This window comes from Schistocerca nitens, chromosome 2, assembly GCF_023898315.1.
Source record: "Schistocerca nitens isolate TAMUIC-IGC-003100 chromosome 2, iqSchNite1.1, whole genome shotgun sequence".
NCBI classification, from domain to species: Eukaryota; Metazoa; Arthropoda; class Insecta; order Orthoptera; family Acrididae; genus Schistocerca; species Schistocerca nitens.
The window spans coordinates 187,438,717-187,463,936 of NC_064615.1; the positions used below are offsets into that span (position 1 = coordinate 187,438,717).

Genomic DNA, 25,220 nt, shown 5'->3' on the forward strand with positions numbered 1-25,220 from the left:
TGTTGTTGTTGTTGTGGTCTTCAGTCCTGAGACTGGTTTGATGCAGCTCTCCATGCTACTCTATCCTGTGCAAGCTTCTTCATCTCCCAGTACCTACCGCAACCTACATCCTTCTGAATCTGCTTGGTGTATTCATCTCTTGGTCTCCCTCTACGATTTTTATCCTCCACGCTGACCTCCAATACTAAATTGGTGATCCCTTGATGCCTCAGAACATGTCCTACCAACCGATCCCTTCTTCTAGTCAAGTTGTGCCACAAACTTCTCTTCTCCCCAATCCTATTCAATACTTCCTCATTAGTTATGTGATCTACCCATCTAATCTTCAGCATTCTTCTGTAGCGCCACATTTCGAAAGCTTCTATTCTCTTCTTGTCCAAACTATTTACCATCCATGTTTCACTTCCATACATGGCTACACTCCATACAAATGATTTCAGAAATGACTTCTTGACACTTAAATTTATACTCGATGTTAACAAATTTCTCTTCTTCAGAAACGCTTTCCTTCCCATTGCCAGTCTACATTTTACATCCTCTCTACTTCAACCATCATCAGTTATTTTGCTCCCCACATAGCAAAACTCCTTTACTACTTTGTTCATCTTATATCCTCCCTTCAAGACACCATCCATTCCGTTCAACTGCTCTTCCAAGTCCTTTGCTGTCTCTGACAGAATTACAATGTCATCGGCAAACCTCAAAGTTTTTATTTCTTCTCCATGGATTTTAATACCTACTCCGAATTTTTCTTTTGTTTCCTTTACTGCTTGCTCAATATACAGAGTGAATAACATCGGGGAGAGGCTACAACCCTTTCTCACTCCCTTCCCAACCACTGCTTTCCTTTCATGCCACTCGACTCTTATAGCTGCCATCTGGTTTCTGTACAAATTGTAAATAGCCTTTCGCTCCCTGTATTTTACCCCTGCCACATTTAGAATTTGAAAGGGAGTATTTCAGTCAACATTGTCAAAAGCTTTCTCTAAGTCTACAAATGCTAGAAACGTAGGTTTGCCTTTCCTTAATCTTTCTTCTAAGATAAGTCGTAAGGTCAGTATTGCCTCACGTGTTCCAGTATTTCTATAGGATCCAAACTGATCTTCCCCGAGGTCAGATTCTACTAGTTTTTCGATTCGTCTGTAAAGAATTCGTGTTAGTATTATGCAGCTGTGGCTTATTAAACTGATTGTTCGGTAATTTTCACATCTGTCAACACCTGCTTTCTTTGGGATTGGAATTATTATATTCTTCTTGAAGTCTGAGGGTATTTCGCCTGTTTCATACATCCTGCTCACCAGATGGTAGAGTTTTGTCAGGACTGGCTCTCCCAAGGCCGCCAGTAGTTCCAATGGAATGTTGTCTACTCCATGGGCCTTGTTTCGACTCAGGTCTTTCAGTGCTCTGTCAAACTCTTCATGCAGTATTGTATCTCCCATTTCATCTTCATCTACATCCTCTTCCATTTCCATAATATTGTCCTCAAGTACATCGCCCTTGTATAGACCCTCTATATACTCCTTCCACCTTTCTGCTTTCCCTTCTTTGCTTAGAACTGGGTTTCCATCTGAGCTCTTGATGCTCATACAAGTGGTTCTCTTATCTCCAAAGGTCTCTTTAATTTTCCTGTAGGCAGTATCTATCTTACCCCTAGTGAGATAAGCCTCTACATCCTTACATTTGTCCTCTAGCCATCCCTGCTTAGCCATTTTGCACTTCCTATCGATCTCATTTTTGAGACGTTTGTATTCCTTTTTGCCGGCTTCATTTACTGCATTTTTATATTTTCTCCTGTCATCAATTACATTCAATATTTCTTCTGTTACCCAAGGATTTCTAATAGCCCTCGTCTTTTTACCTACTTGATCCTCTGCTGCCTTCACTACTTCATCCCTCATAGCTACCCATTCTTCTTCTACTGTATTTATTTCCCCCATTCCTGTCAATTGTTCCCTTATGCTCTCCCTGAAACTCTGTACAACCTCTGGTTCTTTCAGTTCATCCAGGTCCCATCTCCTTAAATTCCCACCTTTTTGCAGTTTCTTCAGTTTCAATCTGCAGTTCATAACCAATAAATTGTGGTCAGAATCCACATATGCCCCTGGAAATGTCTTACAATTTAAAATCTGGTTCCTAAATCTCTGTCTTACCATTATATAATCTATCTGATACCTTTTAGTATCTCCAGGGTTCTTCCATGTATGCAACCTATCATGATTCTTAAACCAAGTGTTAGCTATGATTAAGTTGTGCTCTGGGCAAAATTCTACTAGGTGGCTTCCTCTTTCACTTCTTAGCCCCAATCCATATTCACCTACTACGTTTCCTTCTCTCCCTTTTCATACACTCGAATTCCAGTCACCCATGACTATTAAATTTTCGTCTCCCTTCACTATCTGAATATTTTCTTTTATTTCATCATACATTTCTTCAATTTCTTCGTCATCTGCAGAGCTAGTTGGCATATAAACTTGTACTACTGTAGTAGGTGTGGGCTTCGTATCTATCTTGGCCACAATAATGCGTTCACTACGCTGTTTGTAGTAGCTTACCCGCATTCCTATTTTCCTATTCATTATTAAACATACTCCTGCATTACCCCTATTTGACTTTGTGTTTATAACCCTGTAGTCACCTGACCAGAAGTCTTGTTCCTCCTGCCACCGAACTTCACTAATTCGCACTATATCTAACTTTACCCTATCCATCTCCCTTTTTAAATTTTCTAACCTACCTGCCCGATTAAGGGATCTGACATTCCACGCTCCAATCCGTAGAACGCCAGTTTTCTTCCTCCTGATAACGACATCCTCCTGAGTAGTCCCCGCCCGGAGATCCGAATGGTGGACTATTTTACCTCCGGAATATTTTACCCAAGAAGACGCCATCATCATTTAATCATACAGTAAAGCTGCATGCCCTCGGGAAAAATTACGGCCGTAGTTTCCCCTTGCTTTCAGCCGTTCGCAGTACCAGCACAGCAAGGCTATTTTGGTTAGTGTTACAAGGCCAGATCAGTCAATCATCCAGACTGTTGCCCTTGCAACTACTGAAAAGGCTGCTGCCCCTCTTCAGGAACCACATGTTTGTCTGGCCTCTCAACAGATATCCCTCCGTTGTGGTTGTACCTACGGTACAGCTATCTGTATTGCTGAGGCACACAAGCCTCCCCACCAACGGCAAGGTCCATGGTTCATGGGGGGGGATATTGAAATTAGGTTCCATAATTTAAGATATGTCAAAACATATTACACTGCCTGGCAATCTCATGACTACCTTGCTTTCACTGTAAAATCTGTAGACTGTCATTTGTATAAAAGAACACAGAACTACGAACTATTAATGAGAACATAAAATAGCTTACATCATGAATCACTTGCATTAAGGGAGTGCTATTACTACCACAGGAACTGTAATACCATCAGGCAATTGAAACACCCAGATTAATTCACATCATTGCAGCAAGTAAAATATGAACTTCTTCCATATCAGTGATGATATTTAAATAGGCTTTGTGAAAGTGGGTACTCTTCAATGTATGAGGAGGACAAATGTGACAACTGAAATACATATGAAAGAATACAACAATTACTTAGTTATACAAAAAAATGAAAACCAAACTCATGGGTATCTTATGTAGATGAAACAATGCAGTGTGGTAACACTTGGTTACCACCTCTATCACACCAGCACCTCGCTGTCCGTTAATTCAGCAGGATGCGAGACGTCGGCCCATCACATATTAATTCAACTAGCCCACTCTGTCGTATGGTGGCTGAGCTGACAGTCAGGTACCAAGATCGATGGGCACCAGCCACACACGCTGACAAAGAATATGGCGATTCAGAACTTCCTCAGTCTCACTTCTGCTTGAACTAGCTACCTCTAGATACAGTGCAACTGCACAAGAATACAACGGCAATCTTGGCGATAGAAGCAAGTTAGTAACATACAGAGTTTGGCATAAATAGCTCTCAAATTACTAAGAATAACTGCTTGGGCTGTGTACGGGATAGAGTGCTGTAATGTGTCTTATTCGTTACATGTGGTACTGCCTTCTTACTTATAACTGCAAGGAGGTCACAGAAGCAGATGCCCAACATGTGAGTGGTTTTCATAGTATTATGCCAAGAAAACATGTCACTGATCTTGGAATTTTTATTAAAATTGTGGAAAGATTGCTGCACCCACATGTACAAACGCGTGTGTGTGTGTGTGTGTGTGTGTGTGTGTGTGTGTGTGTGTGTGTGTGTGTGGGCGCGCGTGCACACACACACACACACACACACACACACACACACACACACACACACACACACACCCTTACGAACGAATATACCGTATTTACTCAAATCTAAGCCGCACTCGAATCTAAGACTCGAAATCAAGGAAAAAAAATTTTCCCGAATCTAAGCCGCACCTGAAATTTGAGACTCGAAATTCAAGGGATAGAAAAGTTTTAGGCCGCACCTCCAAATCGAAACACAGTTGGTCCATTGTAATATGAGACACAATTTAGATCGAATGAATGACGATACAGCTACAGTAGTTTGGTTCGAGTCGTAAGCTTAGCAGTTAAGCTTTACCAGGTAGCCATTGCTATGCGTCAGGCGCTCCGTCCTTATTTATACGGGTACCCTTCCTTTTTCACATTCTACGTCTGGTTTGAATCAATTGCTTATTTTTCTTTGATCTGATAAGTGCCGTTCTCTTTGTTACAGGTGTTTACGTCACTCTACGCTGAAAATGTGTTTTTGTACTGTGTCATGCATTGTTTGTCACACTCTGATAATGTATGTGTACGACCTGTCGTCGCTCGCGGCATGGCTTGCTTTTGTGCGCGCTAACGCCGCTTACGATTAAAAAAAAGAGAGAGAGAGAGAGAGAGGAATTGTCTCTTTAGCGTAACAATGGCAACAGACTGCTATTTGTTGTTACTTACACTGCTGCTTTCTTTGATAATGATCAACAAGAACCAAATAATAGACTGCGTATGACATATGTTCTGAACGAGAGTTTAGCTAAAATTTTTCGCCGTTTGAAAATCTTTGCAGACGCCTCTTTTGTACATCACATTCTGCACAGAAATTAAGAGTCATCTTAGATTTTAAAATTTAGTCAATTGCCGTGCTTCATTTCTGACTGTATCACTATTAGGCATAAGAATAATACGAATATAAACATGACATGATATGTATATTCTTCTGCATTTGCTGTTGTCTCACACTAGTTTCGTCGTTTATTAGGCAAACAAGATTTAAATGAGATAGCAGTAAACACAAAAGAATACATGGTAAAATGTTTATATTCGTATTATTCTTATGGTCAAGAAAATACTGCATGTGATTCACAATTCATAAAAGTTCCTATTAGCAACAATCTCTTCTCACAGGTAGGAAAAAATTAAGAACGGAGAGTTGGCCATATTGACAAACATCCCAAACAGTCTTGCCAGTCGGATTTTCATAGTACATTGAAATGCTGCTACATTCGAAGATGAACAATACGGAATTTGTATTTACTTCGTTGGATAATGTAAGAAAATGCAATGGTCGAAACTCGGGGCGGAGAAAAAAAGCTCGTCTTCCACCCTTCTTTTAAATTTATTTACTGAGTCAGAGGTTTTGGCACCAGTATTTATCTTTGTGCCTGCAAAGCATGCCTGTGTATCACTACATATATTCGACGGCAGAAGTTAGTTGTGGCGGTACCAACATTTTTAAGAACTTCCGCTTACTTTGCACTCGATTCTAAGCCGCAGGCGGTTTTTTGGATTACAAAAACCGGAAAAAAGGTGCGGCTTAGATTTGAGTAAATACGGTATGCCCTAATGCTAAATGAAAAAGTGCTAACTTTTTGTGAGGGGTAGAAACCCAAGCAGCTGTGTGTGTGTGTGTGTGTGTGTGTGTGTGTGTGTGTGTGTGTGTGTGTGCGTGCGTGCGTGCGTGCGCGCGCGAGCGCGCGCACGCGTGCGAGGAGGCAGGGATACAGTTTTCTGATGAAACTTCTAGCAGTATTATCAAGAGTTAAGGAAGGAAAACAGCAAATAATAAAGATACATTACTCCCATTTTCAAATGGATGAGACCATGAGTATAAGTTACATGATACTAAAGACAAAAATAAGGGCATTTTATTGCGCATATCACACAAATAGCAAATATGTAAGCATGAATCTTGCAAAACTGAGCTCAATACCCATCCTCAAATGTGCTAATAAAAAAATCAATGTTATATTTGAGTATACAGTCTTCTTGGAGATAAAATCATACTTCAAAAATAAGGCTACATCAACAATATTTTGTTAACAGCCAATGTGACTGACTCGTGAATCAATCTTGCTGCTGAACTCACCTTTGTTGTGCCTCTGGGTGCAGTTCACACAGCCCACTTTGTTGTTACCAGTCATCAGCTCAATTGCAGTAAATTGGTTCAAGCAGGAGAGCACTGAACACTCTCCCTCTGCACACTGATACCGTGGTGCAAGAGTTCGATTTTTGGTATCATATTCATCTGTTCCCTCAGGTGATGGAGGTGATAGGATGGGAGATGGTGTACAGCTTGTTACACCATTCAGAACAGCACCCGTCTCGTCACCAGCTGCACCACCAGGGCTCAAAGACAGAGTGCCAATTCCACTGCAGATGTCCACAACGGGTGTCTCTTCGCCGACTGACTGGTTGGGTGTGGGCACCATGTCATCTGCCTCACGGAATCCAAAGCGAGAGAACGGCCTATCCTCCAGATCAGCAAAGTCAGCCGAACCCATATCCGGCACGGGGCTGCCACATGCGACTTCCACACTGACATCAGAGGAGGCAGGACTGGGTGCTCCTGTTGGTGAAGATGCAGGTGGTGGAGGCAGAGGGATTATCTGTGGCAGTGAGAGTGTCAGCTCAGACCGCCCCGGGAGTGACAGTGTCGGTGAAGGTGAGTGTGGTGGTGGTGGAGGAAGTGGTATGATGGACAACGGGTCTGCTTCTCTTGCACCTACGAACAGAAAATGTATTAACCAGAAAATATTTACTTGTTTTAAAACATTTACGCCTTTTAAAACTTAGGTCTTTATAACTTCAACTTAACTTTGGTGCAAATTTTGCAAAAGCAACAATCACACTTCTCATTACCAACTGCTTAAGCTTTTTTCTGACATTACTACTAGTTTATTGTGCATGTTACTGCCTGGAGACTGGTTTTCTGCAACTCTTCACATGACTTATGTTTATGTATCTTCATATCGGCATAATATATACAAATACATCCACTGGAATGTACTCACTGTGCCCAAGCCTTGCTCTCTATTACCAAATCAAATATTCCTTGATGCTCCGGGATATACCCTGTTAACCTAGCCCTTCATTTATTAAGTTGTGTCACAAAGCTATTTTCTACCCATTTCTATTCATTAGCTTTTAATTAGTCATTCAATAAACCTATCTTTGGCATTCTTACGTAACAGCATATTTCAAATGCTCGTATTTTCCTATTGCTTTTACTGTTTATCATTCACTTTTCACAGCATAAGTTGCTCTCTAGACAATTACTTTTAAAGACTACTCCCAAATGTTTAAATTAATACTGAATAGGAACTTATCTCTTTTTCAGAAACCATTTTCTTGGTATTGCTAGGCTACATTTTATAATGTTTCTACTTAGGCCACTGTCTGTTATTTTACTGCTCAAAGAACAAAACGAAGTGTCTTATTTCCTTATCTCATTCTCTCAGTATCGCCAGATTTAATTGAACTACATTCCATTACTCTTGTTTTACTTTTATTTATGTTCACCTTAGAACCTATTCTCAAGACACTACACATTCAATTCAACTGATTATCTATGACCTTTGCTATCTCTGACAGAATTTCATTGGTAAATGTAAAAGTATTTATTGCTTTATTTTAAACTTTAATCCCTTTCTCAAATTTCTTTATGGTTTCTTTGCTGCCTGCTCTAGGTACAGATGGAGGATAGGCTACAAAGCTATCCCATTCCTTTCTCAACCAATCCTACAAAAATACTGTTAAAATATTCCTGCACAATCTCCAAAATTTCATGAGTCTGGGCTCACCCTGTATAATAGCAAATACAACCTACAGGATCAACAACAAAAAGCCATCAAAACAGCACATAAACCTGCTTATATGAAAACAAAAATTGCTCACAGTGATTGCATTCAGAATACTCACAAGCAGTTGGAGACCCAGGGCTGGCTAATGCTGAATCACCATTGTTGAGCAATGGCCCCACCACGATGTGCTCATCGTCATTGTAATCAGCATACTCATCACAGAGCAGTGGAGCGCCCAAAATGGGGCTTGAACCTCCTGAGTCCTCCCGACCCACATCTGCCTTCTCTGAGCTGTAGCCAGACTCTCCATTCTGCCCTGGTGCCAGTGTTGCTTCTTGCTCCAAGTTATCTTCTACATCAGCATCACTGTGCTCTGCATATCAAACAGACCAACATTTATTTACACCTTATTTCTAATGGCCTTACTGCAACCAAGTTTGTACTAATACTCAACTAAACAAATTATCAAACAACAAATCATTTTCTGCAATTATTTTGTCACTGATAAAGAGTATTATATACAAATAAGTTGTCTGAATTACCAAATTCCCCATACTCACATCCAGTATCAACATCAACACCACACAACTTAAGTTCTCTGAAGTTAGCTTTTTCAGTAGGGAAAATATGTATGTATTTGATTTGTGTGTCCACAAATAGTTAATAACAATCTCAATTCCTTGTTAAGTATCCTCATCAGTGTTCCACAGATCGGAGATCAGGCAATGTCTGTGTAAAAAACTAAAACTCTGTACCAGAAGATTTTTTTTAAATGAATATTATATAAAACCTTTTAGAACTGCCACTAATATGATTCCAATCAAAAGTTTGTAACTAAAGTAAATATGAAGAAGTTCACTTCACATTGCTTATATTTTTGATCATGTCTGATGTACAACTTTTTATTTTGAAGCAATTTTAATACAGTTTTATTTGATATACTCACTGTTTACTTGGAAATTGATCTAATGATCAAATTTTGGGTAAATGTAAATAAAACACATATTGCACAGCAAATGGTGATGCAGTGTAGAGGAACAGAACAATATTGACTAAAACGATGCCCTCTGGCTTTTGCAATTTTATGAAGGTTGAGATAGGAAAAAAATATTTGTATTTATTCCATAATGTAGTACCATTCAAAGTTTTTGTTTCCATACTGTAATACTAGTCAAAGCTTTTAGTCACTACAAATGTGGTGCACAAAAGAAACATTTTCCTGAAAGTGGTACTCCAATCTTTTTTTTTATATTTTTTTTAAATATAAAATCTCTACAGAAGCTATGGGAAAATGGCTAAAATCAACTTTATTGGTGAAGGCTGAGTCATCACAATCTGATTATTGTTCTACTGTATGTTCTAGCAATGACATGCAGTACTTCAGAGGAGTGTTGCCATAAACTACCATCAGTATTCTTCAAATTAGCTTCAGCCTGCTTCCAAAATGCAGAAATCTACCTCAATAAAAATATACTTCTGCAATTCAAAGAACTGTAAGAACTTATATATACTGACATGTTTCTGCAGGGCTATTTAGCTAAATAAGGAAAGGAGTTTCACTAGCTTAACACTAAAATACTGAATTATAAGGAGACAGAATGGCTGTCCAGTACTTACATTCATGAGGTGAAATTCCAAATACTGCCAACAGATGCACTTAAAAGTAGGAAAAAATATTCCTTGCTATTGGAACTTTTTAATTCCCTGCCTCTAGAAGTGGGGATGGTTGGGACAGCTGGATATAGCTGACAGGTCACTTTGACACCATACTGATGGGGATTCACCTGTTTTGTCTTTCTTCGTCCTCATAAAGATGCTGAAGAAGGTGTAAAGGACAGCAGGAAGTCAAAGACATTACAATGATAAGCACTGTGCTGGTATCATCATCAATCCAGAGATGATGGAAGGTATCGAGTTAAATGTAAAGACAGAAGAGGAAGAGAAATTATAGTGGCATGAATAATACAATTAGGGACTACGAGGAAATTGGAAAACCCAGTGTGTGTGTGTGTGTGTGTGTGTGTGTGTGTGTGAGAGAGAGAGAGAGAGAGAGAGAGAGAGAGAGAGAGAGAGAGAGAGAGAGAGGGGGGGGGGGGGAAGTAATGGAACCCAAAAGTTGGTTTTACAAAGCTCTCTCCCACACTATAACTGAGCTGGCAAAAGCTAATGCCTGACAGTTGCAGTGGGCTGGGCGTGGCATAGCTTAACCAATAACATAATGTGATTTTGTAAGCATCTCTATGGCAATGCCTCATGTTGTCACAGCTCTGTAGATAACAATTATTTTTACCTGCAGCCATTTTTGCTTCACACCTGAAAGCTGGCAACAGCACAGCAAGCTGTCAAGGATCTTCTTCTCTGTCTCGACTGTAGCCTATCCTGTGCAAACCCTCCATCCTGCACACACTTCCTGGCATTATGCAACTGACAATTCCTTGATGCTTTAGAATGTATTGCATCAACAAATTGCGTCTTTTAGTAAAGTCGTGTCATAATTCTTTTTCTCCCAATCTGATTAAGTAATTGAGTCAGTAATGCAATTCTTTCATTGGGTAAAAAGTTGGAGGTTGGGGGGGGGGGGGGGGGTGATAAAAGCCTATAGCATGACATACTGCACCATACCCTGTGAGAAATTGAGAAATATTTCCACATTTTCTAAACTACAAAATCAGTTGATAACAGTTCAAAATTATTCACATAATTAACACTATTAATTATTGACGTATTATCTTCATACACATTTAGGTCTGTTGTAATTTGTCTAGATCAACACTGACCAGAATGGAAAATCTATTATGTTAATGAAGCAGATTTTATACTAAATATTCAAAATTACTTCAACTGGTCAATTTTACAGCCTTAGTTACTCTCCCTTTATTGCACGGAACTATATTCTTCAGAGGTCCTTCTGGCATGCCCAGGTATCTCTGTAATTAACCAATCATTTAGCAAAGGTAAGCTCTGTAATGCAAAGGAAAGGAATTTAAGGTCTATGTCCCAGCAATAACATAGTCACTAGAGATGGAGTACATATGTGGACTGTACAACGATCAAACAGTTTTGGTTGAGGCTATTTCAAATGTGCTGTTTCAGTATTTTCTTGAAGTTATTTAAAGAAACAACAGAAAAATTGTTTTTGAATGGTCAGCCAAAGATTTGGGTGCCACTCTTCCCAAAGGCAGGTCTAGTGGACTGAACCACTGTGCACCTCTCTCACTACCTTAAAACAGCTTACCTGACTCTCCGGAATTCCTTTTGCTGTTTGTTTCCTCTGCTATTGTTGGTTCAGCTTTGTGCGGATCAGCATTAAATCCTTTCTTTATTTTTCTGGCTTTACGTTGCATTCTTCGTTCTTTTTTCAGCTGATGTTTTGAAGGGTGATCGTCTGTAGAATTACCACCGAAATCAAATGATTCCATGCTGTTCTTTTTCCTCACTGCTGGAGGCTGAGGCTACAAATGACAATCACAAATATTCTTAGCACTCATATATCACAGACTCAGCTAATGATCTATTCACTTAATGGGGACAGGCACCTTTCATTACAGTCAGATAACTTGACAATTTTTTTGACACAGAATTACAGTATCACTACACTTTTTTTCCTTTTTTTCAGGAATCTACCAACTGTGCTAGTTAGGTATACATGTTAAGACTCCCCCCACTTGTTCCATGCACCTAGTGTACAAATGAGCTGAGAAATGAAACTAACCATCAAAAACTACTAGAAATATTTGAATGAAGTAAATAAATGTCATCAAAATTAAGTGATGGCACCCCAGAAGTTGATCATTTATCCAAAGAAACCAAATTTGTAACAAACATTGCACTCACTGATCAACATGACGACGACTTCCCAGAGTTAAAGCGAACAATGTCAGAAACTTCTGTTGCATCCCTATTATGAGGTTATCGGATGGGCAAAAAGAAACAGTTCATTGTTGTAATGTACTTACTGTAAAAATAGGCATACTTCTTTTAATTAAAACACCCTATACAGTTAACAAAACCAATTAGAGGAAGTAGTCATATTTGAAATTTATATAAAGAGCATTACATAGTATATACATATAGCAATTTTTTTCTTTTAATCTTAATTTGCAACAAAGTTTGATAAATGTAACCCAACCCCACACAGGCTGCTTATTAATATGATCATCTACAGAGGAGGATTATCATTATCTGCCAAGACCTTTAATTCACAAGGGAGATGGTCAAATATTTTTATAACTGCACATTTTGTTCCTTTTTGTGCGAGAATAACATTACGTTGTGAATAGTGAAGGATATTTTTCTTAGTGGAGGATATTTTCCTTTCTAGTGTTATATTTATGAATAATTTATTATTTTCAAATACTGCCTGATTCTTCACAACAAACTTCTTGAGACAGTAAATGCATTGCGAGACTTGTTTGCATTACTAATTTTTTTAGCAGTTGCTTACATGAAGACTGAGGATGTATACCATTAGCATCCTTAAAAATGTTTCTGTGCAATGAATGCTTATTCTATTGTGGAACTGCCCCAGATAATTATCCTCTATGACATCAATGAATGGAAGTATGCAAAGTAAGCTAACTTTCTAATACCTTGATCATCAAAATCAGAAATTACATGTAGAGCAAATGTTGTAGAGCTTGAGCATTTGAGAATATATGTAATATATGATTTCCAATTCAAGTTCTGATATGCACAACCAGGAACTTCGAACAGCCACTTTTACGCACTGAATTTCCCCTATGTTATATTGTTATTGATGGTGACATCTTTCCTTATACAGAACTGAATGAACTGTTTTTCCTAAGTTCCGTGATGACTGTTCACTGACATGTTCAATAACATCTTTGAATATTTTATTTATTGCTCATTCTGTTGTTGAAGCTCTGTTGGGCTAGAGTTTGATGGTTGCATAATCAGTAAAGAGTACAGTTTCTGCTTTATCAGTGTGAGATGGAAGGTTATTTATAGACAGCAACTAGAACTGAAACTTGTGGAATGCCAATGATAAGATTTGAGAAGGACAAAACAATAGGCAGTCTATGAGATATTCTGAGTGGCTAACTTGGACAGAACTGCTTATGAGGTCTAAGCCTCTATTTGGGGAATGCCTAATACTGTCGCAGGAGTATGACTCAGAGACTATGCTACTAACAATATAAATGTCATTCTCGAAAACAGAAACCAGTTTATCATGCAAAAAAGAGAGTGATTTGTTCACCTGAGAGTGAATCTACGTGATGACAGACTGAACCATGTTAATGCTCTCAATTATGCATAAAATTAACATTATCCCATCTGCTTCTACAATGACTGAGAACAACAATTTTTGTCATGACCGGTCATACAGAAATTAATGAGCTAAGTATGCTAACAAATGACAGTGTGAATCTACTAAACTACAGTTAAGGAAGTAATACGCAGTGAAAGTATTAAGGAATTTTCAGAAAAAGCGTTTTGTTTTGTTAGACAAGTTCTACTCCAAAATAGGGCAATTGTCTTGACAGCTACATCAAATATGTGTACATCCCACACATTTGAAAGGTTAATTTTGGAACTGGATAGAACAACTGACACTGTAAAAAAATGAATACGCTAGCAATGAGTGAACTGCCTATGAATCCCATACATTAGTCTAACTTGTTTACCATGAACAACAGTAGTATTGAATAAGTTCCTGATTTCACAGTAACGGAAGATGGTCCAGTGATGCAAGTTTGGCTGACAACACCTGTGAAAGTCACAGTGTAGAACAAGGAGTTTGTTACTAGAGACTGCTGGGAGAAGAGAGAAACTGATTATGTTAGTCCCAGAAAGAGATACTGCTGGAAAAAAGAGAAACTAATAAGGTTTGTTGTATAAAAGTTAATGAGACTGGGAGTTATGGTAGGCAAGGTAATCCCATGTTACGTTCACTGTTAGAAATCCAGTTTAAATTTGCAAGCAGAGGTGTAGGTGATACCATTTGTGAATGCTAATTCATAACTGCACTCTCCTCACACCCAAAGTGCTATTTAACTTTTGTCCTACAAGCAAAAGACTGTTTCACAAATAATCAGGACAGTTCCAATTATGAATACCAACATATGTCCAGGAATCTTTCTTCAATACACTGTTAAGTAGTACAATTCAATGTGTGGTCACACAAATAGCCACAGACTCACCTTATCGCTATTAATGGGCAGACTGAGATCGAGAAAGCTCTCAATTCGTTGAGAGTGGTGGAGACAGTCCTGGCACTCCAGTGTGCTCACCAGATGCCCCTTGAACACCTGTTCTGGATGCAGCACTAGCTCCTGTGCCTGCATGCCATACACTTTTGCTTTCTTCTTCACCTCCTCATCCACTGATGCTGGATCTGTTTTTGGTGACAGTCCTAATTTTGCCATGATAGTCTTCTGATAGCGCTGTGGAAAAAGTACTGATATATCAAACTTTCAAAGCTGATTTGTTTTAAACTAAATTAGAAAAATAGCTCAGCCCTTACATTGATGTGACAGACGTCATGGGATATTTTCTAATATCATGTAGCATCTCCTTTCTACCAGCGCAGCACAACAACTCAATGTGGCACGGACTCACCAAGTCATTGGAAATCCCCTGCAGAAATATTGAGACATGCTGTCTCTATAGCTGTCCTTAATTGTGAAATTGTTGCCAGTGCAAGACGTCGTGCACGAACTGACATCTCAATTATAAGTCATCTAGGGTCCAACTGATACAGTCGCGAGCCCAATAGAGGCACTGCAGGCAATGTCTTGCTGTTAGCAAAGGCACTCATGTCGGTTGTCTGCTGCTATAGCCCATTAATGCCCAGTTTCTCCCCACGCTTTCCTAAAAACAGATACATTTGTCGTATGTCCCACACTGATTTCAGCAGTTATTTCATGTAGTGTTGCTTGTCTGTTAGCAGTGGTGAATCTGCACAACCACCTCTGTACTTCATTGTTAAGTGAAGACCATTGGTCTCTGGGTTATCTGTGGTGAGAGGTAATGCCTGAAATTTGGTACTCTCCGCACACTCTTGACACTGTGGACCTCAGAATATTTAATTCCCTCACAATCTCAGAAATAGAATGTCCCATGCATCTAGCTCCAACTACCACTCTGCGTTCAAAGTCTGTTAATTACCGTTGTTGTTGTTGTGGTGGTCTTCAGTCCTGAGACTGGTTTGATGCAGCTCTCCATGCTACTCTATCCTGTGCAAGCTGCTTCATCTCCCAGTACCTACCGCAACCTACATCCTTCTGAATCTGCTTGGTGTATTCATCTCTTGGTCTCCCTCTATGATTTTTACCCTCCACGCTGCCCTCCAATACTAAATTGGTGATCCCTTGATGCCTCAGAACATGTCCTACCAACCGATCCCTTCTTCTAGTCAAGTTGTGCCACACACTTCTCTTCTCCCCAATCCTATTCAACACCACCTCATTAGTTATGTGATCTACCCATCTAATCTTCAGCATTCTTCTGTAGCACCAGATTTCGAAAGCTTCTATTCTCTTCTTGTCTAAACGATTTATCGTCCATGTTTCACTTCCATACATGGCTACACTCCATACAAATACTTTCAGAAACGACTTCCTGACACTTAAATCTATACTCTATGTTAACAAATTTCTCTTCTTCAGAAACGCTTTCCTTCTCATTGCCAGTCTACATTTTATATCCTCTCTACTTCGACCATCGTCAGTTATTTTGCTCCCCAAATAGCAAAACTCCTTTACTACTTTCAGTGTCTCATTTCCTAATCTAATACCCTCAGCATAACCCGATTTGATTCGACTACATTCCATTATCCTCGTTTTGTTTTTGTTGATGTTCATCTTATATCCTCCTTTCAAGACACTATCCATTCCATTCAACTGTTCTTCCAAATCCTTTGCTGTCTCTGACAGAATTACAATGTCATCGGCGAACCTCAAGGTTTTTATTTCTTCTCCATGGATTTTAATACCTACTCCGAATTTTTCTTTTGTTTCCTTCACTGCTTGCTCAATATATAGATTGAATAACATTGGGGAGAGGCTACAACCCTGTCTCACTCCCTTCCCAACCACTGCTTCCCTTTCACGCCCCTCAACTCTTATAACTGCCATTTAGTTTCTATACAAATTGTTAATAGCCTTTCGCTCCGTATATTTTACCCCTGCCACCTTCAGAATTAATACAATATTCCAGTCAAAATTGTCAAAAGCTTTCTCTAAGTCTACAAATGCTAGAAACGTAGGTTTGTGTTTCCTTAATCTAGCTTCTACGATAAGTCGTAGGGTCTGTATTGCCTCACGTGTTCCAATATTTCTACGGAATCCAAACTGATCTTCCCCTAGGTCGGCTTCTACTAGTTTTTCCATATGTCTGTAAAGAATTCGTGTTAGTATTTTGCAGCCGTGACTTATTAAACTGATAGTTCGGTAATTTTCACATCTGTCAACACCTGCTTTCTTTGGGATTGGAATTATTATATTCTTCTTGAAGTCTGAGGGTATTTCGCCTGTCTCATACATCTTGCTCACCAGATGGTAGATTTTTGTCACGACTGGCTCTCCCAAGGCAGTCAGTAGTTCTAATGGAATGTTTTCTACTCCAAGGGCCTTGTTTCGACTCAGGTCCTTCAGTGCTCTGTCAAACTCTTCACGCAGTATCATATCTCCCATTTCATCTTCATCTACATCCTCTTCCATTTCCATAATATTGTACTCAAGTACATCGCCCTTGTATAGACCCTCTATATACTCCTTCCACCTTTCTGCTTTCCCTTCTTTGCTTAGAACTGGGTTTCCATCTGAGCTCTTAATATTCATACAAGTGGTTCTCTTTTCTCCAAAGGTCTCTTTAATTTTCCTGTAGGCAGTATCTATCTTACCCCTAGTGAGATAAGCCTCTACATCCTTACATTTATCCTCTAGCCATCCCTGCTTAGACATTTTGCACATCCTGTCGATCTCATTTTTGAGACGTTTGTTTTCCTTTTTGCCTGCTTCATTTACTGCATTTTTATATTTTCTCCTTTCATCAATTAAATTCAATATTTCTTCTGTTACCCAAGGATTTCTACTAGCTCTCGTCTTTTTACCTACTTGATCCTCTGCTGCCTTCACTACTTCATCCCTCAAAGCTACCCATTCTTCTTCTACTGTATTTCTTTCCCCCATTCCTGTCAATTGTTCCCTTACGCTCTCCCTGAAACTCTGTACAACCTCTGGTTTAGTCAGTTTATCCAGATCCCATCTCCTTAACTTCCCACCTTTTTGCAGTTTCTTCAGTTTTAATCTACAGTTCATAACCAATAGATTGTGGTCAGAGTCCACATCTGCCCCTGGTAATGTCTCAAAAGCTGGTTCCTAAATCTCTGTCTTACCATTATATAATCTATCTGAAATCTGTCAGTATCTCCAGGATTCTTCCATGTATACAACCGCCTTTTATGATTACCGTTGTGCAGCCAAAATAATTCTGAAAATTCTGACATGAATCACCTGAGTATAAATGACAGCTCTGCCAATGCACTGCCCTTTTAAACCTTATCACGCAATACTACAGCCACCTGTATACGTGCACTTCACTATCCCTTGGCTTTTGTCACCTCAGTGTTCAATGACTGACTCAAAGGGAGTATCAAGAGCATTCCTACTAAGAAACTTAATTTTCTCCTTCTTGTTTGAACCTCGATTGTGTGTCTTGCTCTTACTAGACAAAATGTCCTAAGATATTTTCACCTTATTTAAAATCTGTCCACAGATCAAAGTCATTTATCCAGTCATTCATTAATCACAATGGTATGTTAACAGTTCAAAGAGAGAAGGCGGAAATAGTGAGTTCCTTCTTTTGAAATTGTTTCCCCGCAGAAGATCATACTGAGGTTCCTTCTTTTGACTACCACATAAGAACTACAATGAAACATGCAGAAAAGTAATTGTTATAACCAGAAATCAAATGTAACTGCTTGAATGAACAAATGGCACAGAGCCTAATGAGATACCAGTTTGATTCTTCATAGATAGGGACTGGAAAAATTCGTTTCAACAATAACACGACGAAGAACACGAATTTGGTGGTTATTTTTAAGGAAATAATGCGAATTCATCAGTTTTTAAGGAAGTAACGCGAATTCGGCGGTTTTTAGGGAAGTAATGCAAAATCGGCGTTTTTCAACAAAATTTGTGTGTCTCCTGGTAAGAAGTGCCGTAAATCTAATGATGTTAGTGACATATTTAATACTGAAATGTTCCATGTTCAACCGTCGCACTACTTTTTGCATTCGTTGTGTCACTGTGTCCTTTTGACTACCAACTTTTGTGAGCACACACAAACGACTACTGCATGAATTTTGATTACTTATTTCTTTTGTAGTGTAAGTGTCACAGTATGCCGTTTCCAAGCAATGGCACAATGAGAATATATCACACAAACACATCATCCTGCTCATCAAATGCAGTTAATAATGCAGCAACGATATATGGCTTGAAGAAATGTGATCATTGACACTTTAGACAATAGCCGGAAGAGTAAGCCATAATGTGATGGATATTTTCGTGGTTTATGATACGAACGGATGTAGGTTTGCATGCTAGTATGTATTTTTTTCCATCGTAGCATTGTCAACACAGTCTGGGTCTTTGTTATGAATGTAATGCATGTATTCAAAAGAAGGTGGGCGTGAACACTGCCAACACCGTCTTCAGCTTATGACTCTACCACTTTTTACAGTAAAGTAAAGGAAAAATCCAAAAGTGTAATAAAAGTATGTTCTTCAATAAATGATGTTAACATTTCCGTCTAATTAGAGATTGAAGAATGAAATAAATATTTGGGTGTTTATTTCCGTATATATGATAAGTTCCGAATGGTTGGTGCGGCAGGTATCTTACAGGACAGCACTAATTTCTCCTATGGAAACAAGCAGCTATATAAAATTCATCTTTTAGGATTTCCAGCACACTGGATTAATAACATGACAGTACCTTGAGTTAACCAGTTTGATGCAGAAAACAGCCAAAGTTGCAAAATTCAGTTACTTTTGTTTAATTGATGACCAGTTTCACATATTAGAACTCATTCTCAAATCATTCAAACAAAGAAAAAGGGGTACTCTGCGATAGCACGCAAACCACGTTAATATTGTACATGCTTGTGTTTCAGCCATTAGTCAAGTTTACAAACACCATTCATTGGCAGGACAACTGTTTTGCATATGCTCGCTGCCAACCCTCGCGAATAAACAATATTGTGCGTATACCAATTGCATTGTGGTTTTCAAAGCTGAGTGCAAATTTTTCTGCATGTATTAACTTACCAAAATTTCAATTAATATTAATATGCTAGTTTTCAAATTTCGTTGAAATAAGATTCATTTAAGAATTTACCAGACAGCTTGCCACGCATGCGCAGAGTTGAAATCGTGTATAAGTGGTGCCTACTCGCACTCTTGGCTACTTGGGAGAGTGGCTGTCTCCTGTATAAGCAGTGAGAGAAAGCAGCCAGAATCTACGCAGAAAAATTTTTCTGACACTGCCAAGCTGCCAGATTCGGGCATGTGCATAGCTGTCTGAGTTAGAGTAGGGGTACACTTAACTTGACTCTTGTTTTGTTTGTGACACGTTTTTCAATCATTTCAAAGCTATTGCAGTCCCGTGTTCAGATACTCATTTTTACCATCTGCTTTTTTTCCCATTGTATTCTTATTCTAGACTCAGCAATAAACGCACGTGTTCTGTGAAAATGTCGAAGCCTGCAGTCACTGCTGACGAAAGGGTGAGAGAATTTGAAATCAATTGTTTGTATGTTCCCGACACGTTAACAGTGTTTTGTGAAATCTGCAATATCACAGTTTCATGGGAGCCTTAAGATTCTATAGCGGTCTACAATTAGCAGCAGCTTTGAAACTGCAAAAAAAGAAGAAGAGCGATTGTGAATATCTGGTCGAAAGGACTGTGGAAACATTTTTGAAGGCCAACATTCCACTCCACAAACTGGAGAACGAAGACTTTCGGCAGTGGATGAACGAGCTCATGAAGGTGAGCAGTGGTGTTACTTTTTTATTTACATTGTGGCTACAGCCTGCCTCAAAATTATTTTGGTGAATATTCACTTTATGTGTACTCCCAATCAGTTCAAAATTGAAGTCTGTACCTCTCATCTTTGATAAAAATATAGGGGGCACTGGAGCAATTAGAATAGAAATTAATATCTTTTTAAATACTTGCAAAGCTTCAGACCAAAGCAACTCAGATATTTCAGTTAAAATTTATACTAATGCTCAGACTTTCCAATCTTTGTATCTTATTTTAGGGACAAACCATTAACTGTTAAAAAATAATAATGTTAAGTCTGCAACTGTAAGTTCTAATTAGCACATCTGGAGGTACTGAAACAGTGTGTCCCACTCCTTCACACTTATAATAAATGAATGTATTGTAGGGCTGTCAGGAACATACCTAACCTCAGCACTACATACCCTGAAATTTTCACCAAAATCTAATTAGTGAATCTTAAATAATGGTATTAATTTAAGCATAAGATCTAATTGTTACAAATACACAACAACTTCTTGGTACCTTTAACTTGCTTGGGTTACTGTTTGTAGGCCATTGTTCTAATAACCTGGCATTCCAATTACTCCGGTTCCCCCTATTTTGCTCTTTGTACAGTATCGCATTATTTTAAAGGTTCAGATAACTAACAGACTATTCTTTTTAGGTGCTGGTAACATCCCATTTTGTAAAGCAAAGAGAGACTATTTGCCTACAATACAACAGCAAAGGAAACGGGGGTTATGGAACAACTAGCAGCGAAAGATGATATATTAGCCGACGAGACCACTGCCGGAAGAGGCCGTTGTGTTTTTGCTGTTTTGTTGAGAACTATTGAATCTTGGAATGAGCAGAAATTTTTGTGGCAAGTGTGAAAGTTCTCAATGCAGCGAACTCGACACAATGTGCTCGTGCTATTTTGGGGCTCTTGAAACATACACTCCGGGAAATTGAAATAAGAACACCGTGTATTCATTGTCCCAGGAAGGGGAAACTTTATTGACACATTCCTGGGGTCAGATACATCACATGATCACACTAACAGAACCACAGGCACATAGACACAGGCAACAGAGCATGCACAATGTCGGCACTAGTACAGTGTATATCCACCTTTCGCAGCAATGCAGGCTGCTATTCTCCCATGGAGACGATCGTAGAGATGCTGGATGTAGTCCTGTGGAACGGCTTGCCATGCCATTTCCACCTGGCGCCTCAGTTGGACCAGCGTTCGTGCTGGACGTGCAGACTGCGTGAGACGACGCTTCATCCAGTCCCAAACATGCTCAATGGGGGACAGATCCGGAGATCTTGCTGGCCAGGGTAGTTGACTTACACCTTCTAGAGCACGTTGGGTGGCACGGGATACATGCGGACGTGCATTGTCCTGTTGGAACAGCAAGTTCCCTTGCCGGTCTAGGAATGGTAGAACGATGGGTTCGATGACGGTTTGGATGTACCGTGCACTATTCAGTGTCCCCTCGACGATCACCAGTGGTGTACGGCCAGTGTAGGAGATCGCTCCCCACACCATGATGCCGGGTGTTGGCCCTGTGTCGTATGCAGTCCTGATTGTGGCGCTCACCTGCACGGCGCCAAACACGCATACGACCATCATTGGCACCAAGGCAGAAGCGACTCTCATCGCTGAAGACGACACGTCTCCATTCGTCCCTCCATTCACGCCTGTCGCGACACCACTGGAGGCGTGCTGCACGATGTTGGGGCGTGAGCGGAAGACGGCCTAACGGTGAGCGGGACCGTAGCCCAGCTTCATGGAGACGGTTGCCAATGGTCCTCGCCGATACCCCAGGAGCAACAGTGTCCCTAATTTGCTGGGAAGTGGCGGTGCGGTCCCCTACGGCACTGCGTAGGATCCTACGGTCTTGGCATGCATCTGTGCGTCGCTGCGGTCCGGTCCCAGGTCGACGGGCACGTGCACCTTCCGCCGACCACTGGCGACAACATCGATGTACTGTGGAGACCTCACGCCCTACGTGTTGAGCAATTCGGCGGTACGTCCACCCGGCCTCCCGCATGCCCACTATACGCCCTCGCTCAAAGTCCGTCAACTGTACATACGGTTCACGTCCACGCTGTCGCGGCATGCTACCAGTGTTAAAGACTGCGATGGAGCTCCGTATGCCACGGCAAACTGGCTGACACTGACGGCGGCGGTACACAAATGCTGCGCAGCTAGCGCCATTCGACGGCCAACACCGCGGTTCCTGGTGTGTCCGGTGTGCCGTGCGAGTGATCATTGCTTGTACAGCCCTCTCGCAGTGTCCGGAGCAAGTATGGTGGGTCTGACACACCGGTGTCAATGTGTTCTTTTTTCCATTTCCAGGAGTGTATAATATACAGTACGATAATGTTAAGGCAGTAGTGAGTGACAGTGCTAAGTAGATGAACAAATGTGTCGACTCCTTGAAAACAATAATAGGTGATAATTTAATCCATGTTCAATGCTGAGCACGTAAAATTAATCTAACTGCTAAAATTTATTTAAAGGAACTTAGTAAGTTAAATACTACAATCCCTTATTTAAAGAGTGCTTTTTTAAACACCGGAAAGAGGAAACATTTATATTTGCAGTTTCTTCAAGAGAAAAACAGAAATCCACAGATTTTTCCTCTTCCAGTTTTAACATGAAGGAACTCTTGGCTCTCCACAGCCACTTACATAGCAAAATATTTTGAGATAATGATTGAATTCTTCCACAGTGATGATACGCAAGAGCTGTCGAATGCAGGCATTGAGTATATTATTTCACTGTCAGATAATGATGTAACTAGGATTCTTGCAGAGGCCATGTTTGTTTAAGAACATGCCAGAGACTTGATGAGCATGGCTGTCTTCTTAGCGACTTCAAAGCATCCAACTTCACATGAACTTTGAATAAAGTTGAAGCATCTTTAAGTATGCTTCAGTATTGTGGGAAAAGGAATATTTGGCAATGAAAACAATGAGATTATAAAAACGATGAAGAGGGAAGTGCTTGAGGCAGAAATTAAGGGGGAAATGAAGTGAACTACACTGCACCTCCAAACAAGATTGTCGACTCTCATGGCCACAGATCCAAGTAAATCAGTTTTCAGAGCCTTGGATTCTTGTTTTGATCCAAGGACAATAATTCTCAATCCTATTAACCCCGAAGTGGCCAGGATCTTGCAATCTGTACCTGGGATGACTGTTCTTAGTACTGCACATACTCTGAAGGGGTATCAATCTCTACAGAATTTTATTCATAACCAAATGTCAATGTAGTCGGGACATGTTGGCATAGCGAAATGTCTGCAGGCAACTGCAGTCGACCATCAGCAATTTGAAACAATCAGAAATTTGCAGCTGCAGGACTGAAAGATGTTTGGTTCCCTTGTTCCAATGTTGACAGCCAGAGACTGTTTTCTAACTATAACGAAGTACTGACAGACAGGCAGCGCAATCTCTCTGAAGACAACACTGAAATAATGATAATGCTGTCATTCGAAAAACTGTTTCATTATTGCTATTCCATAACAAATTTCAACTATTTAACATAAATATTTAAGTTGGAGAGAAAAATTGTCGAGTGACAAAAACATACTACGGACCTGAAACAAGGGGAGTTCTGTAGATTTTCCAATCTGTTGGATACATCATTGATATGTATCAACTCCACACCATTCTGGCCAAGCGCAGCAACAGTATATAAATGTTAAAAATTGAAATAATAGTCTTTGTTGAAGATACTTTATTGATGGTGCGTTTCATGCTTTTAGCGCCATCTTCAGGTCATTCTTGAGCCTCTGAGACCGGCTTCTGTCGTCTACACAGCTCAAGAACGATATGATGAAGTGTGAAACATGTCATTAATAAAAATCTGCAGCATACTGTTATTTTCATTTTTACATTTGGTATTTGTTTTTAAATAATTATTTGCGTCAAAATTTTTTGTTAAAATAATTTTTCTCTACTTTTGTCTCATGTTTGGCCCACCCTATCTTAGGAATAGTTCCATTTTCAACATAGTGCTGAAAAATGGTTAAATATGACAAAAATATATAATTGATAATAGGAAGAGCTTACCAGAAAATAACACTGTGCAAAAAATAACACCGATTTTGGCCATAACGTAACACCAATTTTTTCCTGTCCCTATTCATAGATATACAAAAGGATTTTTTTGCCTTCTAACAGCAATTTTATAACAGTCTGTTAGAGGAACAAAGCACTTACAGCAACATGAAGATGTGAAGACCATTCTTGTTTTAAAGAAGTGTCATCAGACAGATGTGTGTGACTACAGCCTCAAACACTGACATCAGTCAGAATAAGTTAACACAGTTTATTAACTTATTTGAGACTAGAAAGCCCCTAACAAATTGATACAAATTTCAAAAACAGCAATTCTATGAAACTTAGCCCACTCTGTTCATCCATGAGATCTAGAAGTCAATGAACCCTGTGTCACACTCAGTGATATATGTGCTGATCAAAAGCAAATTTGTGTCTGTTGTTTTCATGGCAAAGAGCACAAATGTCTTGTTCACTGAGCAGCAGAGAACTTTAATGTCTCTTGGTGGTAATCTATGTCATCAGTCATTTGCTGAGTATATTCCAATCCCCAGTTTTTACTCTCTACAGCTCACTCTAGTACCATGTTAGTTATCACCTGATTTCTTAACAGACAGCCTGTCATCCTGTCCCTTGCCAGTGCATTCCACATATTCCTTTCCTCACCACTACCAGGGAGAATCACCTCATTCCTCACCCACCACACCATCTAATTTTCAACATTCTTCTGTAGCAGCTCAAAAGCTTTCATCTCTTCTGGTCTGGGTTTTAGTGTCTGGGTTTCACTATCATACAGTGCCGTGCTCCAAATGTACATTCTCATGAAGCTCTTCCTTCAGTTAAGGCCTATGTTTGATACTAGTAGACTTATCTTGGCCATGAATGCCCTTTTTGCCAGTGCTACCTGTTTTTTATGTTCTCCTTGCTCTGTCCATCATGAGTTATTTTGTTGCCTAGAGAGCAGAATTCCTAACATTGTCTATTTCATGATCCCCAATTCTTTTGTTAAATTTGTCGCTGTTCTAATTTCTGCTACTTCACATTCCTTTCATCTCTCTACGATTTACT

At 39.7% G+C, this 25,220-nt stretch overlaps 1 protein-coding gene across 6 annotated transcripts in view; it reads right to left on the reverse strand.

The window, feature by feature from the left end:
* The window catches only part of LOC126235873 (ubiquitin carboxyl-terminal hydrolase 45), a 165,624-nt gene that overhangs the window by 56,719 nt on the left and 83,685 nt on the right, over positions 1 to 25,220 (reverse strand). For all 6 annotated transcript variants that reach the window (XM_049944778.1, XM_049944780.1, XM_049944777.1 and 3 more), the window contains exons 9-12: positions 14,229 to 14,471; positions 11,303 to 11,519; positions 8,186 to 8,440; positions 6,354 to 6,989 (exon numbers count right to left, since the gene is read on the reverse strand). In XM_049944778.1, coding sequence (XP_049800735.1) covers positions 6,354 to 6,989; positions 8,186 to 8,440; positions 11,303 to 11,519; positions 14,229 to 14,471 — 1,351 coding nt within the window. The remainder of the gene's footprint in view (positions 1 to 6,353; positions 6,990 to 8,185; positions 8,441 to 11,302; positions 11,520 to 14,228; positions 14,472 to 25,220) is intronic.